The 14581-nt window shown below is 38.9% G+C and overlaps 1 protein-coding gene across 2 annotated transcripts in view; it reads left to right on the top strand.

The window, feature by feature from the left end:
- The window catches only part of grin2cb (glutamate receptor, ionotropic, N-methyl D-aspartate 2Cb), a 37293-nt gene that overhangs the window by 17488 nt on the left and 5224 nt on the right, over window positions 1–14581 (top strand). For both annotated transcript variants that reach the window (XM_035533226.1, XM_027013328.2), the window contains exons 3-9: window positions 3934–4529; window positions 5715–5829; window positions 8820–9031; window positions 11623–11791; window positions 12566–12719; window positions 12999–13124; window positions 13750–13979. In XM_035533226.1, the coding sequence (XP_035389119.1) occupies window positions 3934–4529; window positions 5715–5829; window positions 8820–9031; window positions 11623–11791; window positions 12566–12719; window positions 12999–13124; window positions 13750–13979 (1602 nt within the window). The remainder of the gene's footprint in view (window positions 1–3933; window positions 4530–5714; window positions 5830–8819; window positions 9032–11622; window positions 11792–12565; window positions 12720–12998; window positions 13125–13749; window positions 13980–14581) is intronic.

Genomic DNA, 14581 nt, shown 5'->3' with positions numbered 1-14581 from the left:
GCATTTACTTTCAAATTTTGATCTGACTCCCTTTTTCTACTTTTTGCTAGACCTTTTCCCTGGCCAATGAATGATCAAGGCATATCTGCATCACCAGACTGGTCACATTGTGTAACGATCCCACCGGGAACAGGCAAGAGGCAGAATGCATATGCAGGAGGCAGTTTAGTAAGCATGGGAAACACAAACATGAAGGCCAAAATAAACAGAGACAAGGGGAAAACACTAAGGCAGGTAATACACAAACTCAGCAAACAGTAAAGCATGGGCAACAACAAATATGGCGAGCATAATCATGACACAATACAATGATCCTAACTTACCAAAATAACCAACAAACTAGAAGACAAAAACACAGGGCTTAAATAACCAAGACAATCAGGCACTAAACAGACTCAGGTGAACATAGGCACAGGGAGAACCAAAACACGGACTGGAATAGAGGAACAGGCGAGGGGTGGAAAAAACGAAACCAAGGAGCGGAACAAGGAAGTAAAGGAAAACAATGACATGAGAGGGAAATCATAAAACAGAGATGCTAAGAGGGTGGCCAATTGTCAAACATTGGTTAAATTTTCACATGGTAATATTTTCTAATTTTCAAATTTACAGCGCTTGAAAACAGCTTGTTATAACCACTTGTTATATTCATTGTATTGAGCTCTTTAAATTGGTCTTGTTTGATTGATTTATTACAAACAGCTGAAAGTTTGTAAATTTTGCTCAAAAACCTAATTTGCAGTAGAGGTTGAATAATTGTATACTATATAAACTATGCAAAATTTTAATTTATAAATTCATTATACACCACTACAAGCATTTACTTTGTTGTGTTATTCAGATTAAACTCAACATTTCAGTGTTATTTGCTTAAATAATTGCTCCATTATTAATTACACTCAAAATCCCAAAGTTCTTTTCTGGCATGAGCATATAAGATCCTCTGATTTCTGGGACGTGCGCTTAGCTACCCTATCTGATTGATTATTTAGAAAATCATTCCATTTAAATTTATTAAATGATAAACTGTACACATTGAGTATCCTTGTTTTCATACATGCATATAAATACAAATTTTATGGAAATGTAGTTAACCCCCTGCCAAACTGAGGATTATACCTGTAATTGCCTATGATATACAGGGCATTACTATTCATTTAATTTATTATAGCTATTAACTAGGGCTAGAAACTGTCCCTAACCACAATACAGTCTGTTCTTTTATATTAAAATCTGCTCTTTATGTGGCATTAAGGAAAACAGCATTTATTAATGTACTCTACACGTCGGTTCCATGCCAGCACATAAATGGTTTCATATTACGTTAATTATGTTTGCTTCAAATGAATGCTCTGACATACAAAAACATCTGTTATGGGACTTTCTTTTTATGCCAAAGGCCAAAGAATCAAAAACAAGATACATTGTTTGCTTCTACATTGCTGCTCAATGTATAGGTTTACAAATTTATATAGGGATCCAAGTAGGATTACTCCCACATATAAAATAGTGCTTGATTCTTATGCTCAAATCACAGACAAATATAAAAGAAGAAGAACAGCTATTTGCAGACTGTACTATTACCTTCATCAAACCAATTAGACACCATTGAATCGCTGTCTCTAGAGAACTGACCAAGGGTGCAATCTTTCCTCTAGTCCTTAAAAGGATGAAAAGAGAAACATTAAATCTCTGAGCTCACTATGCGCTGAGCCTTGCTGTCTCCCACAGCTGGCCTACTTTAGGTAAGCCACAGAAGTTATCTGAAGGACACTGGATCACCCTATCAAGGGTATGTGCAGGCTCCTGTCAGAGAGGAGTCTTGGGAAAATGTCTCCCAGCCTAACACTCCTGGACCTTTGCACACATTTTCCTCAAATTGGAGCTTAATTGGACACTTCAATCTCTTTTACACACACTAAGCCTCTACATGTAGTGCTGGAGAGGCCAGTGCGGTTGGCAGTATAAGGCCAGAGGACACCGTCTCATGAATCATAATTTAGTGTGTAACTTTAACAACCACTAAGACTGTTGAAACGATACTATGAGATGTGATAAAAGGCCAAATGTTTATATACTTATATAGTTTGTGTACACCTAAAGTGCCCTCGTGAATTAACCTATGTTAAAAGTGAAGGAGAAAAAAAGCTTTAAAAATGGTTATAAAAAATCCTTTTTTTTTTCTTAAAACATCAAATTTACTGGCAATCCTGCATTTAAAGTTTGTCACAGCAGTGATTCTTCTCTTATAGTGCTGAATGAAGCAGAAGAACACTTCACATATAGTGCTGAATGAAGCAGGAGAACACTTCTCTTATAGTGCTGAATAAAGCAGGAGAACGTATGCAAAGGAACCTAAAACCATTCCATCATATAAAGTTTCTACAGATGCTTTAGATTCCATCTTTCAGTGAGTAGTGGATTTGCAGGTATGCTTTGGGTCATTATTCTACTGGAAGATCAAACCATTAACCAGCCTTAGCCGTAACCATGAAGGCCTCATACCATTTTAGACCTGTGATCTTTAGATCTTTGCCTCTCTAACCATCTTCTCCACTGTGAATGGGTGAAAATACACTTGCATTATCCTCCAGCCAGCTTCATTATAGTTCCTGTTGTTTGAAATTTCTTTAGAATTGGTCTAATAGCAAACATGAGTGTTTTCAAATGTGAAGGTAGTTTGATAGCTATTTCATGATTCATGACGGTCACCAGCCTTTTTTTTTCATTTCATTTGTGTACTCTCTGATCTTCTCCATGACGACGGACGACTGGGCATGTTTGGCTTCCTTATATTTATATCACTGTGAGACAGGAATCATGAGTTTTCACTAGTGATCCAAAGATCTTGACTGTGCCTAAAATTGTTCCTATATATGGGAATGTTGTTCATATCAATTTCTAATGTTTTTTTTTTCTTTATAATGATTTTCTTTTTCATTTAAAAAGTTTACCTCACTGAAAAGTATTTTCTTACACATTATCAGTAGAAGATCAAGTTGATACACAACAAGACATTTTTATAGCCTGCCTGCATTTTTGTCCATTGTTACCAAGGTTACCAGTAATTCTGGTGGGCAGTATAACTATGGGTTTTTGTGTCATTGCATGGTCAAACATATTGAGACTAAATTGTAAATCTATTCAAAGGGATTACAGTGAAAAGAAAAATGGATGAAAGCAGTGTAATAAATCACGACTGATTCATGTGCCAACGGTACAGAGGGGATCGATACTCCAACAACTTGTTAGCTTGTGAATCCAGTCTGCATGTTCCACATTTTGGACAGGTGTTCAAGGTTAATTGTTCAAAGTGATACAACAGTGCACTATGAATGAGTTTTAACAGTCCACTACTACATATTCATGAAATCACAGAAGATTAATTTTGTAATAAAACCATAATTTTTTGGCTGCAATGTGGTTCTCAAAAAAACCTCACTTGGTTGCTGTTTAGAAACATACCTTCTAAAGTGAACAAGATCTTAGATTAAACCTGATATAGTTCAAATATTTATTCTTAAATTAATCTCTAAGTGTACATTTGTATACTTGTACACATTGCTTTTACCCTGATGATGATGCAGCTCATGTCTTAGGCTAGGATTTATCTGGTTATGACTGAGGTAAACACAAATGGTTTTCAAACAGCAAAGCTAAGTGATCTTGAGAAAATCCAATTATTTTGTGTCATGAGTGGTGCTTAGATATCCACCTGTTGTGACATCAATAACTCATACTACCGGTTTTGTCAGGTATATAAATCATAAACTGATCATAAACAATGCACCAAATACCACATAATAGTACTACATAAAATGGTATTGTGACTGTAAGTTTGACTCAAGACTCCATAACACTGTGTCCAGTAATTGTTATTTACAGAATCTCACAGCTCCTGTCTACATTTCTTTCTCTTTACTTTTCTACCAGGCTGAAGGGTCTACCTTCCTCCAGATGGGTGCATCCATTGTGCAGCAGATCAATGCTATGTTCAAAGTTATGGAGGAATACAACTGGGGTAGTTTTGTGGTAATTACCAGCTTCTACCCTGGCTATGAAAACTTTGTGGACTATATTCGCTCTTTCACGGATACCAGCTACTTCCTGTGGGAGCTTCAGGATGTGCTAAGCTTTGAGATGTCAGTGGGGGTCAATGACATCCGCTCACGCAGACTGCTGCAGCAGGTGGATGGCCAGGTGTATCTGGTGTACTGCTCACACGAGGAGGCTGAATATCTGTTCAGAATGGCATCTGATGTTGGGCTGTTGGGGCCTGGCTACATTTGGGTCATCCCCAGCCTGGCTGCAGGAAACCCAGAGGCCACACCTCCTGATAGCTTCCCGATTGGGGTTATCAGCATCATCTCTGACCGCTGGAGGAAAACACTACGTCAGAGGGTGTGGGAAGGTGTGGCGGTGGTCGTTAATGGTGTGCACAGTTTCCACAAGCACAGAGGATTTGTTCCTGAAGGTCACAGTGACTGCAATGGTACAGCAAAGTCATATTCAAACCATTCACTTTATAGGTGAGACCGCAGCCTTTCCTAGAAATTTTTTATAAACTGAAAAAAATCATACATCCACTGATCTTTGATCCTCCAGGAGTCCTAACTGGTCTGCAGTTAAGAATATTAATTCCAAGTTCTGGATAAAGCATTGATTCCCTTTCTTTACAGTACTGGTGCGATGCTATAGTTCTGGAATTACAAGACATATCAATCAGACTACCATATTTTTTAAGAAATCTTTAATTTAGTCTTTAATTTAATCTTTAAATTGTTTCCCCTTCCTGATTTGTGAAATGGCATTTAATCAAATCAGAGAACTACACTCATGTTTACATACAGGTATTTTTTAAATGAGATGGAGGTTCACCTAGAAACATTTTTTTCTCTATAAAGTTTACAGCCATAAGACTGAGATTTATACAATTTTTGTGCTTTTTGTCTTTACTTTTTATAATGAATTTCAGATATTCTCCAGATTTCCTGGGTAAATCGGCTTTTCACCTGGGAGCACCCAGGAGCACCATTAAAAACTGTTCCAGATACTTCCCCAGACTTTCTGTGATCAAGCGTTTCAGAGACACATGAGTGATTGGCTTTCCATCCATAATGTTTCCAGACCTCTTGGCTGTCATAGCCTAGCCCTATTTCTATCCTCCAAAAGCACATTTCAATTTTGCAGTCTATTGTTATTGAGTCATTTTGTCTGAACTGACTTAAATTAGCAAATTACTGGTACAGTCTCAATACTGAAGGGCTCAATAACTGTGACAAGGTTTATCAGCTTACATATACTGTTCATGGCAGTATCCTTTGCCTGCTGCTCCACTATGACCTCTCAGATTTAAACTTCTCAAAGTTCTTCAAAACAAAGCAACTCCAAATGACATTCAAGTCATGAACGGAGTTGTCAGCCATTTAAGGATTTTTTTTTTTTAAATGCAGTAAAATCAAATGTTGCTGGGTTAAACTTTACATACTCCTTGTATCTCGGGTCTTTTTATTATTTGGTGTGGATATATATTCATTCTTGATTTGTGCTATAAAACATTGACTATTTTTATAATTTATGGGACAGGATGTTTGTACTGGACCTATAAATGTAAAAATTGGCATGCAAAAAATGGTGTGCATGAATTCTTATAAAAATCCTTGTTTGTTTGACAGGACCTATAGCACTCTTCATGCTATCCAATTATTTTGTAGGCATATGCTTAATGTAACATGGGAGCACAGAGACCTCTCCTTCAACCCTGATGGTTATCTCACAAACCCCTCCATGGTGATCATTGCTTTGGACCGGGAGAGACACTGGGACAAGGTAAAACCATTTGTTCAAAAGAGAGATAGCCTCACATTATCCATAATCTCTGAATGTTGCAACATTAGAAAACAAGTGCACTTTTATCAATAAACAGTAGTGTGCAAAAACAAACAAAAAAGTAAATGCACTTCAAACTCTTATAAGGTTACAGATTTTGGCCTGCTGGGATAAATGTCCTACTGTATACTCTTGCCGCACTGGTATCAGATAATAGGACAATACATCCAGCATCATAAATGGTTGTTGACTGAGCTGCAATGTTCAATTCTCTAATACTCACATATTCTAATGCAGAATGATATTGACATAGATCAGAGCTCTATGCATATTACCATGATTGAGATTTGCTGTATACCATTAAATATGGTTTTCAGGATCATAAATGTTAGAACCTCTTGAATTAGTCTCATAAATGCTGTGTCTTTCCATTTTCATTTTATATCCCTAAATCCAACTGCTTCCATGGAATTACTGAAACTCACAGTCTAGTCTCTGTTTTATGGGCTATTAATTTAATAGCTAATGCATATCTTACCCTTTGTCATCGAAAACTCAAACATGTTAACACTTAATAGCATTCTGGATGTCTTTCAAAGATTATTTCAAGGGCACAAAATACAGCAAACACAGACGCACACACAATGCCCACTACAGGAATTCTCAAACCTACTCAGAAACAAATCATTTGTCACTTTCAGCAACAGCAGATGATGCAATTATAGTTTGCTCTCTAAAACAATCCCCTTGCCCTCACTTAGTCAGACCCTCATGGCTATGATGCCTTCTGATGGAGCCATGTGGAGAGAACCTGGCAGTGTGCTAACAGCACCTCACTGCAAGACCAGATGTGGATATAAATAGGGGGGAAAAAAAAAAGCTGTGGTCAGTCAGAGCCTCCTTGAGGTGGTTGAGGGGATAAAATAATGGGAATGAGCAGGATGTCATCCCGAGGCCACACAGACATACTAAAAATGCTTTACAGGTCAGCAGCGGTAGGATATTACAAAGAAAAAGTCACATCTTTCACCTCCAACCTCCACCACTACCTGTGGGACATAACATCTCATCTCTGTTGTCCCCACAGTGTAGCCTCCCTTGGTTCCCATTGACACTCACAGTGCCATGTCTCTCCCGCATGCTGCTGGGGCCCTGCTCTCATTAGCTGAATGATTCAATGCTGCATAACAACTGATATGTTAGAAATTGCTTTTTTTCTGTAGTGCCTTGATCGTTCACACTTTGACTGGCAACTAAATGTACTGTCCACTCCACGGATCAGCAGGTAAATGATGAAAATAGTAGAACTGACACCACAGTTTGATGCAAAAAGAATTACATTTACTTTGTATCAAGGAATACGTTAGAGACTGACTTGTTACTTGAACTGACATGCATTACCTGCATGTTGGTTAAACTGAAAGCTTGAACATGCTGCTGCTCTGATGCTTCTGAAACACTTGGACGGATGATATTGAGACACCCCTCCTTGAAGAAGGAGCCCAACAACATTTCTTCCTGAGCGTAAATAGCATATTATTTTTTATTCACAGCTTTCTTGTGATATTCAGTTAGATTCTTTTTATTCTATCCATCACTTTTACTGCAGAAATGCATGTTTCAGGCTCTATCACAAACTCTCCCAAATGGCATGAATAAAAGATTACATTACTCCACAGCTACATCATGACCCTGGAGTCATCCTGTGAGTAAGAGCTATAATACTGCTCAATTTAAAGCACATCTGTCTACTTCATTAGAATATTTGTATGGAACAAGAATCTTCTAGTGTCTGATACTTGGGATAGCCATCCACCTGGTAGTAATTATTTACAGTTCAAATGACACAACTACCATTATTATGCTGCAGGCCTGTCTCATTACCCACACCTGAAAGCCAAAAGATTGGATCTGTTTGCACTGCCGATGTTTATGAATGATAGCTGAATAAATCCCTACTGTTGAGGCTTATCATGGTTGCTAGTCTGTGCTGCTAATACCAGACACAAACATGGATTACAATGATAGGGACTATCGCCGGCCGGAACAAATTTTCCTCTGCTGCATTTAAATCAGGTGTACAATGCCAGACACATAATTGGTTGAACTGTTTTTTCTTTTTCTATTCATTGTACAGAGAATGCTTACATTATGAGATTATTATAGCTGCTAGACAATCAGGCACAAAATCCTAGATACCATAATCTAAGTTTATAAATAAAGTTTATACACCAAGTTTAAGTTGAATCCTTGAGGCAGTAATTGGATATGGCATGTACACTGAAATACATTGTGTTGTCTATTGGAATCCAGGAATTCCGATGTTAAGCCATTTGTTCAGTTATTAAAACAAACAATGAACAAACAAATGAAAAAGCCAACAAATCCTGCATGGTGCTCTGGCCCCTCCAGTCCCAGGGGACCTAGAGCACCGGCTGTGACAGAGGGAGCCCTGGGAAGCTTGTGTAAATGCTGTAGTGTAGCAGTCTCCCAAGGGAGGCTAAAGCTGGTGTGAACCAGCTGTTTGCTCTCTTGATAATGGGGCTTTTCTCTGTCTCTCTTCCAGCTCGGTACATACGATCCAAAAGGAAACCCTCAGCTTCACATCAGTTTACAGCCTTCTGACTAGTTAGGGTCACCTAACATCCTCCTTGAGAGAAATTCCGCAGGCTAGTGAGATTTATTTCAGGAAAGAAACATCCTCAAGTTCAGTGACAATTTAGCATCCTGAATGCGAGTAACATGATAAGACTTTCGTGACTTTTTATAGCACACTGTACCTGACAGAATGGCACTATTAAATTGAATCACATTGAAGAGCAAATGATATATTCGGTGTGGAACTAATGTACACTACATCCAGGGCCAGTTCACTGCCATTCACCTAAAGAATTTTGTCGTTTCATTTGTCAGATCTTGTCTATATTTCAAAATAACTTCCTATTTTATCTCTAAACATAAAGCATCTAATTCTCTCAATGTCTATCCAGGTAGGGAGCTATGAGGCAGGGATTCTGCACATGCGCTACCCAGTTTGGCCACGCTATGGCAGCTTCCTGGAGCCCGTGTCTGATAACCGTCATCTCACCGTGGCTACGCTGGAGGAGCGGCCCTTCGTCATTGTGGAAAGCGTTGATGCCTCCACGGGCACATGTGTGCGCAACACCGTGCCCTGTCGCCGACAGGCCAACAGGACAGAAGCGTAAGCCATTTTTAGTCCCCTTATAGGTCACTGTATGACTCATAGTGGCTTTGAAAGTAATTCTAGCACCAGGGACCAGCCGATGTGACCACTTTATGAAAACAGTTCCTCAAGTACAGAATGGGGTGGTTTAAAATATATATGCTCTTTATTGAGGATTAGTTTCTGCAACAAAAATAAATTTGCCTTGCAAGACACCAGATGCACCAGATGCAGGTTTAGTAGATAGTAGTGATCCTGAAAATGTTATGGCTCTTGTTTGGCTACGTAGATTATGTGCAAAAGATAGCTAGGAACGACTAGAGTGGACTCTAAATGTGGCATTTCTATCTGGATTCTGTGGATATTCTCTGATTTTAAAAAGTTGTTGGTGAATGCATATTCAGAAGACAACACTGAATGTAACATGTTTGATACAAATAATGCCACTTCCAATTAACTGGGCTTTTTATGTGTTGTGCTGTCAGCCATGAAAGGTATGAAGCAAATGAAGTTCATGTGACAATGAAAATGATTAATTATAAGGAGTGACTAGTTCACTGGAGAGTCTGTGCCTACTGCAGCTAAAGTATTTACATTTCTTTTACAGTAATGTACCTGACACTATATGCAATAGTGTGGAAGTAAAAAATTATTGTGATTATGTATTATTTTAGAAAATATCATTTAAAATAGAAATGAGATTAAATATTCTGTATTACCTGAGGCTTTCTATAACCGACTTCTCAAAATCAGCTCTCAGGTGATTTTCAACAATAAGACCTCATCTGCATTTACTAATTGGATTCAAAACCTAAACAGAGACTCATTGAATTGAAGACTTAAGTTTACCCAGGGCTTATTATTGTTAAGGATTATCTTGCTACCGTGCAAGCATTATTTCAGGTTGAGCAACCTGCCCTGAGCTGTACAATTAAAAACTGGCACAGCCATTAGTTTCAGTCACAGCTCATAAAGAAGTCCCCTGCTACCAGCATATTTCCATGAACTCCATGAACACGGAAATAGTGATGTTGGGAAAGTCGCTTGCCCCCATGGGAAACAAGCATGGACTGGGTGAGCAGAGCGGAGGAAGCATGCGGTGTGTGAGAAGAACCTCTGGGCCTCAGGGGAGAGATGACATGCTCATTATGAAAGCACACTGAGGGGAGAGCATGTAAATAAATCAGAGAGTGGAGTAATCACCCCTCAGGGAAGACAGGATGGCTGAAAGGGGCAGGAAGATCAATAACAGTAATGATGACGTTATTGCCGCAGGCAGTCACACACCTCCATGCTAATTGATGCTGCTGTGAGGTAAGTTTTGGAATCTCTCAGCTAAAGTTTTAATTGAAACCGAGGTTTTGATAGTCTTTTGGCAGACTGGAAACATTGCTGTTAATGTATTTACATTGTACATTATTTGGCAGACACTATTATCCAGAGTGAATTACATATTTATCAGTATGACAGTACATGTGCTCCCTGGGAATTGAACCCATGACCTTTGTGTTATTAGCACCATGCTCTACAATATTTACAATATTTGTTAACCAGACATTTTATTTTACCCATATTTATTATGTGATACATATGGAGGCAAATTCAGATCATTGATGTCTGCTTTGCCAAGTATATGCAGGCTGTGTGTGTGTATTATTTCACACACGCCCTTGACTGATTAAACAACTCAGCCACAATTCACAGCTCACTTAACCCAAAAGCTGGAGCACTCCATACAGGTGGTGAGACTGGGGGGCAGGGGACAAGCTTGTTTATGTTCTGTCTGGGCTGCTTGCACACAGAGACTCTCATCTTTCCAAACACTCCATTTATGTCTCTTTGTTGTGGACGCTGCCCAAGCCTCACATGCACCCTGGCCTCCTCTCCCCCCCCCCCCCCCAGCTCATTAAGCAGGGGTTCTAGGGAAGGTTAGAGCGGATGCATCATCGTTGCTCCACGGGTTTCTATGATGCATGCTCCCTTGACATAATAGCTAAATGGAAGCCCATCACTGGGTTTAGATGTGTTCTTAGAAACATTTGCTGTGAAGACTTGCAGGCAAAAGAAAGAAGCCAGGGTCTAGATTTTGAGTCATTATAAAAGAGGGGGCAATTACCACAAATCATTTCCCCCACGCAATGTTCTATAATTGCTAAGTATGAATGAGTGTAATTCAAAGTACTAGTATGGAAAATATTTAGCAAGTATTATATATTAGAGCAGGTCATCTTTGCGAGAACACAGAAGGGAGACAGGTAAGGGTTCACACAGGACTTTAAATATAGTAGCTGGTTTACTGTCTGCATTTTTTATGTTCTTTCCGTGACTTACTGTCTTTGCACAATGCCAGCTGCTGATCCTATTAAACCAGCACAGATAGTTCTGGCTCTCACAATATTTGCCTATTTACCCTGTTTTTACCCACAAAAATTAAAATATCCGTCAGCTATTTGCAGGTCTTTGATTACGGCTATCCATTTCATTAACTCTAATTTTTAAGGATGGTGAAAACATATGGATTTGATCAAGATTGCAATAGGCAAGAATTTCCCACTCCAGATTAATAAGGCATGGTGAAAGCAGCCAGTGTTTCCCACCTCTGTGTGCAGTGTGCTGGGTCGCTCGGAGCCCTACACCAAGCTGTGCTGCAAGGGCTTCTGCATCGACATTCTCAAGAAGCTTTCACGCACCATCAAGTTCTCCTATGACCTCTACCTGGTCACCAATGGGAAACATGGGAAGCTGGTTCGAGGCACCTGGAATGGCATGATCGGGGAGGTATGAGAGCCTAGATATACACACATAAAATGGCTGTTGAATCCTTGCCAGAATTTAGATGAATTAGTTTTGAAAATATTGAGATTATTGAGATTAAAATCTGTTACCCAAAACTGTGACAACAACCTCAGATGAAGTCTACTCACGCCCCACTTTCTTTCTTTAATGTAATTGTGCTTAAAATGTCTAATTATTTTATGTGAGATAGCTTGTGTCATTAGATGTGTTCATAGTGTTCACATTAGATGTGTTCATAGTGTTCACATTAGATGTGTTCATAGTGTTCACATTAGATGTGTTCACAGAGGGAACTGAATTTAAATGCAATCTTGACATTATTCATCCTGTCATCCCCTGCCGTGTGTAGTGTCACTTGATCTGCTGGTTAAGTGTGTTCCACAGCTGCTGGTGTCTTCGTCATATCTACCACCTGCATCTCCTCACATACTGTGCCACCAGCTTTTAAAGATAGCAGGCATCCATGATTCATAATGTTTTAAATACATCTCGTTCCTTGAGGAGGATCCTGTAATGAACAGAGCTAAATCAGGATTACATAACATTTTGAGGTTGTCAGGTGTTTCCTTCTTGGGGACCGTTTCTAGCAATGCTGACTACATGTGTAATGCAGATTCTGGGTGGTAAAATCTTGCTAATACAGACCTAATGTTTGTTCCATAAACAATTCATGCACTTGTGAAGAATCTGTAACCAGATGAGAAAAAAAGTCTTCAACTAATTATCATGTTAATAATTCTTTCCTATTGTCCGCAGGTCTTCTACAAGCGTGCGGATATGGCCATTGGCTCACTGACAATTAATGAGGAGCGTTCAGAGATCATCGACTTTTCAGTGCCATTTGTGGAGACTGGGATTAGTGTCATGGTGGCCAGGAGCAATGGCACTGTCTCTCCATCTGCATTTCTAGGTGGGGAAACTCTCAGCAGTTACACAGACTTAGAAGCAGTGCCAAACATTTCTAATGGAAGTTTTGATCAGTGTGCAGTTACATTAAAGAATAAATTAGCACTAACCTAAATAAATCAAAACACCAAAAAAAAGCATACTTTCAGGGCCCTTGAAAATTGCTCTTTGAGATAAAAAAAACTTTTTGTTGGTACTATACTTTATATCTCATCTGTTATTTCAAGTGTTCATGCTGTCACATTGTATTATTATCGAAGTGTATATCCATCTCTCCTTTCAGAACCTTACAGTCCAGCAGTATGGGTCATGATGTTTGTTATGTGCCTAACTGTGGTGGCCGTCACGGTGTTTGTGTTTGAGTACTTCAGTCCCATTGGGTACAACCGTAGCCTAGTCAGTGCCAAAGGTGAGTGTGGATTCTTCAGATAGGCCAGTCTAACCAGTTTATATACTGAGATGACAGGGTAGATATTTGTCTCCTGCACCAAAAATAAACCTTTTTAAATTTAATTAATGATTGTCAATTTCCTCATTATACTTTGATTGATTGTTTGGCCTGGCAGTCCTTGATAAGGAAATAAATCATGTTTATAGAGGAAGATTTTACCAGAGTTGCAAATTGGACTTACTGCATTAGACTGATTATTCAGAATATTTGAAGTGTTTATTGACCATTCAGTGAGATGAGGTGTAGAATTTATATTATGTCAAGTCAATTAGCCAGTCTAATCAAGTAGCCATTTTGCTCAAATATCTATACTCCATGAGGCCTCCAGACCCTTCATACTATGGAGGATGACACTAAAAGGACATTTATGTTCTTCTATTACAATTTTGGACATGCGATTTAGTTATACATGTAACTCCAGTTTCCCAGACCCAGAATAAACCTAAGGGTAGATGAAAAGGAATTTCCAATGGTAATTCAGTTTTGTCACTACAGTTTAGTCAAAGACTAATTTTAATTGTATCTGGGAAATCAGCCCATGTGGTTAGCAAAGATCCCACAACCATTTCCCCTCTCTCCACAGCCCCAGGTGGTCCTACCTTTACTATTGGCAAGTCAGTGTGGCTCTTGTGGGGGATCGTCTTCAATAATTCTGTACCTATAGAAAACCCTAAAGGCACAACCAGCAAAATCATGGTCCTAGTGTGGGCTTTCTTTGCTGTTATCTTCCTAGCTAGTTATACTGCCAATTTAGCTGCCTTTATGATCCAAGAGCAGTATATTGACACCGTCTCTGGACTCAGTGACAAAAAGGTAAGAAAACTAGCATTTGCTGAAGAGTCAATGTTCCAGTTTTCCAACTTTCCCTAAAGTTTTATGTTGCATGTTAACATATACTGACACAAACTGATATTTCATGTACAGATAAGTATCTAAGTATAAGTGGTGGCTCAGTGGTTATTTGATTAGTAATCAGAAGCTTGCCAGTTCAAGCCCCACTGTGGGGCCCCTGAGCAAGGCCCTTAACTCTCAGGTGTTAAAAATTTATTCTGTCATAATTGTAAGTTTCGTTGGAAAAAAGGTGTAAGGTAAATGTCATGCTTAGGCATTTTAAATAATTTCTCTTAATATCTGCTTTAAACACTGGTATTTCACAGCTTTATTCTTCATGGTAATTCAGACTGGAAAAATTATATTAGTCACAAAACACCATAAAATTATGCAAAGAGAAAAGAGCAGGACCTCCGGGGAGGGAAGGCAACAGATTCATCACTCACAGATACAAAACGGAATAAGCCCCAGGAGGCGGATTCATAGATTTGGCACCAGTGATGCATAGTTGTATTAGTGCATGTGTCTTTAACAGCCACTGTTTTTTAAAGTAAAACAGGACTGAACGTAAAAATCTCTTCTGG

The sequence above is a fragment of the Electrophorus electricus genome, chromosome 14, assembly GCF_013358815.1.
Source record: "Electrophorus electricus isolate fEleEle1 chromosome 14, fEleEle1.pri, whole genome shotgun sequence".
Lineage (NCBI taxonomy): Eukaryota > Metazoa > Chordata > Actinopteri > Gymnotiformes > Gymnotidae > Electrophorus > Electrophorus electricus.
Note: the sequence above shows the minus strand (reverse complement) of the source record. Positions and strands in the feature narration are given on the sequence as shown.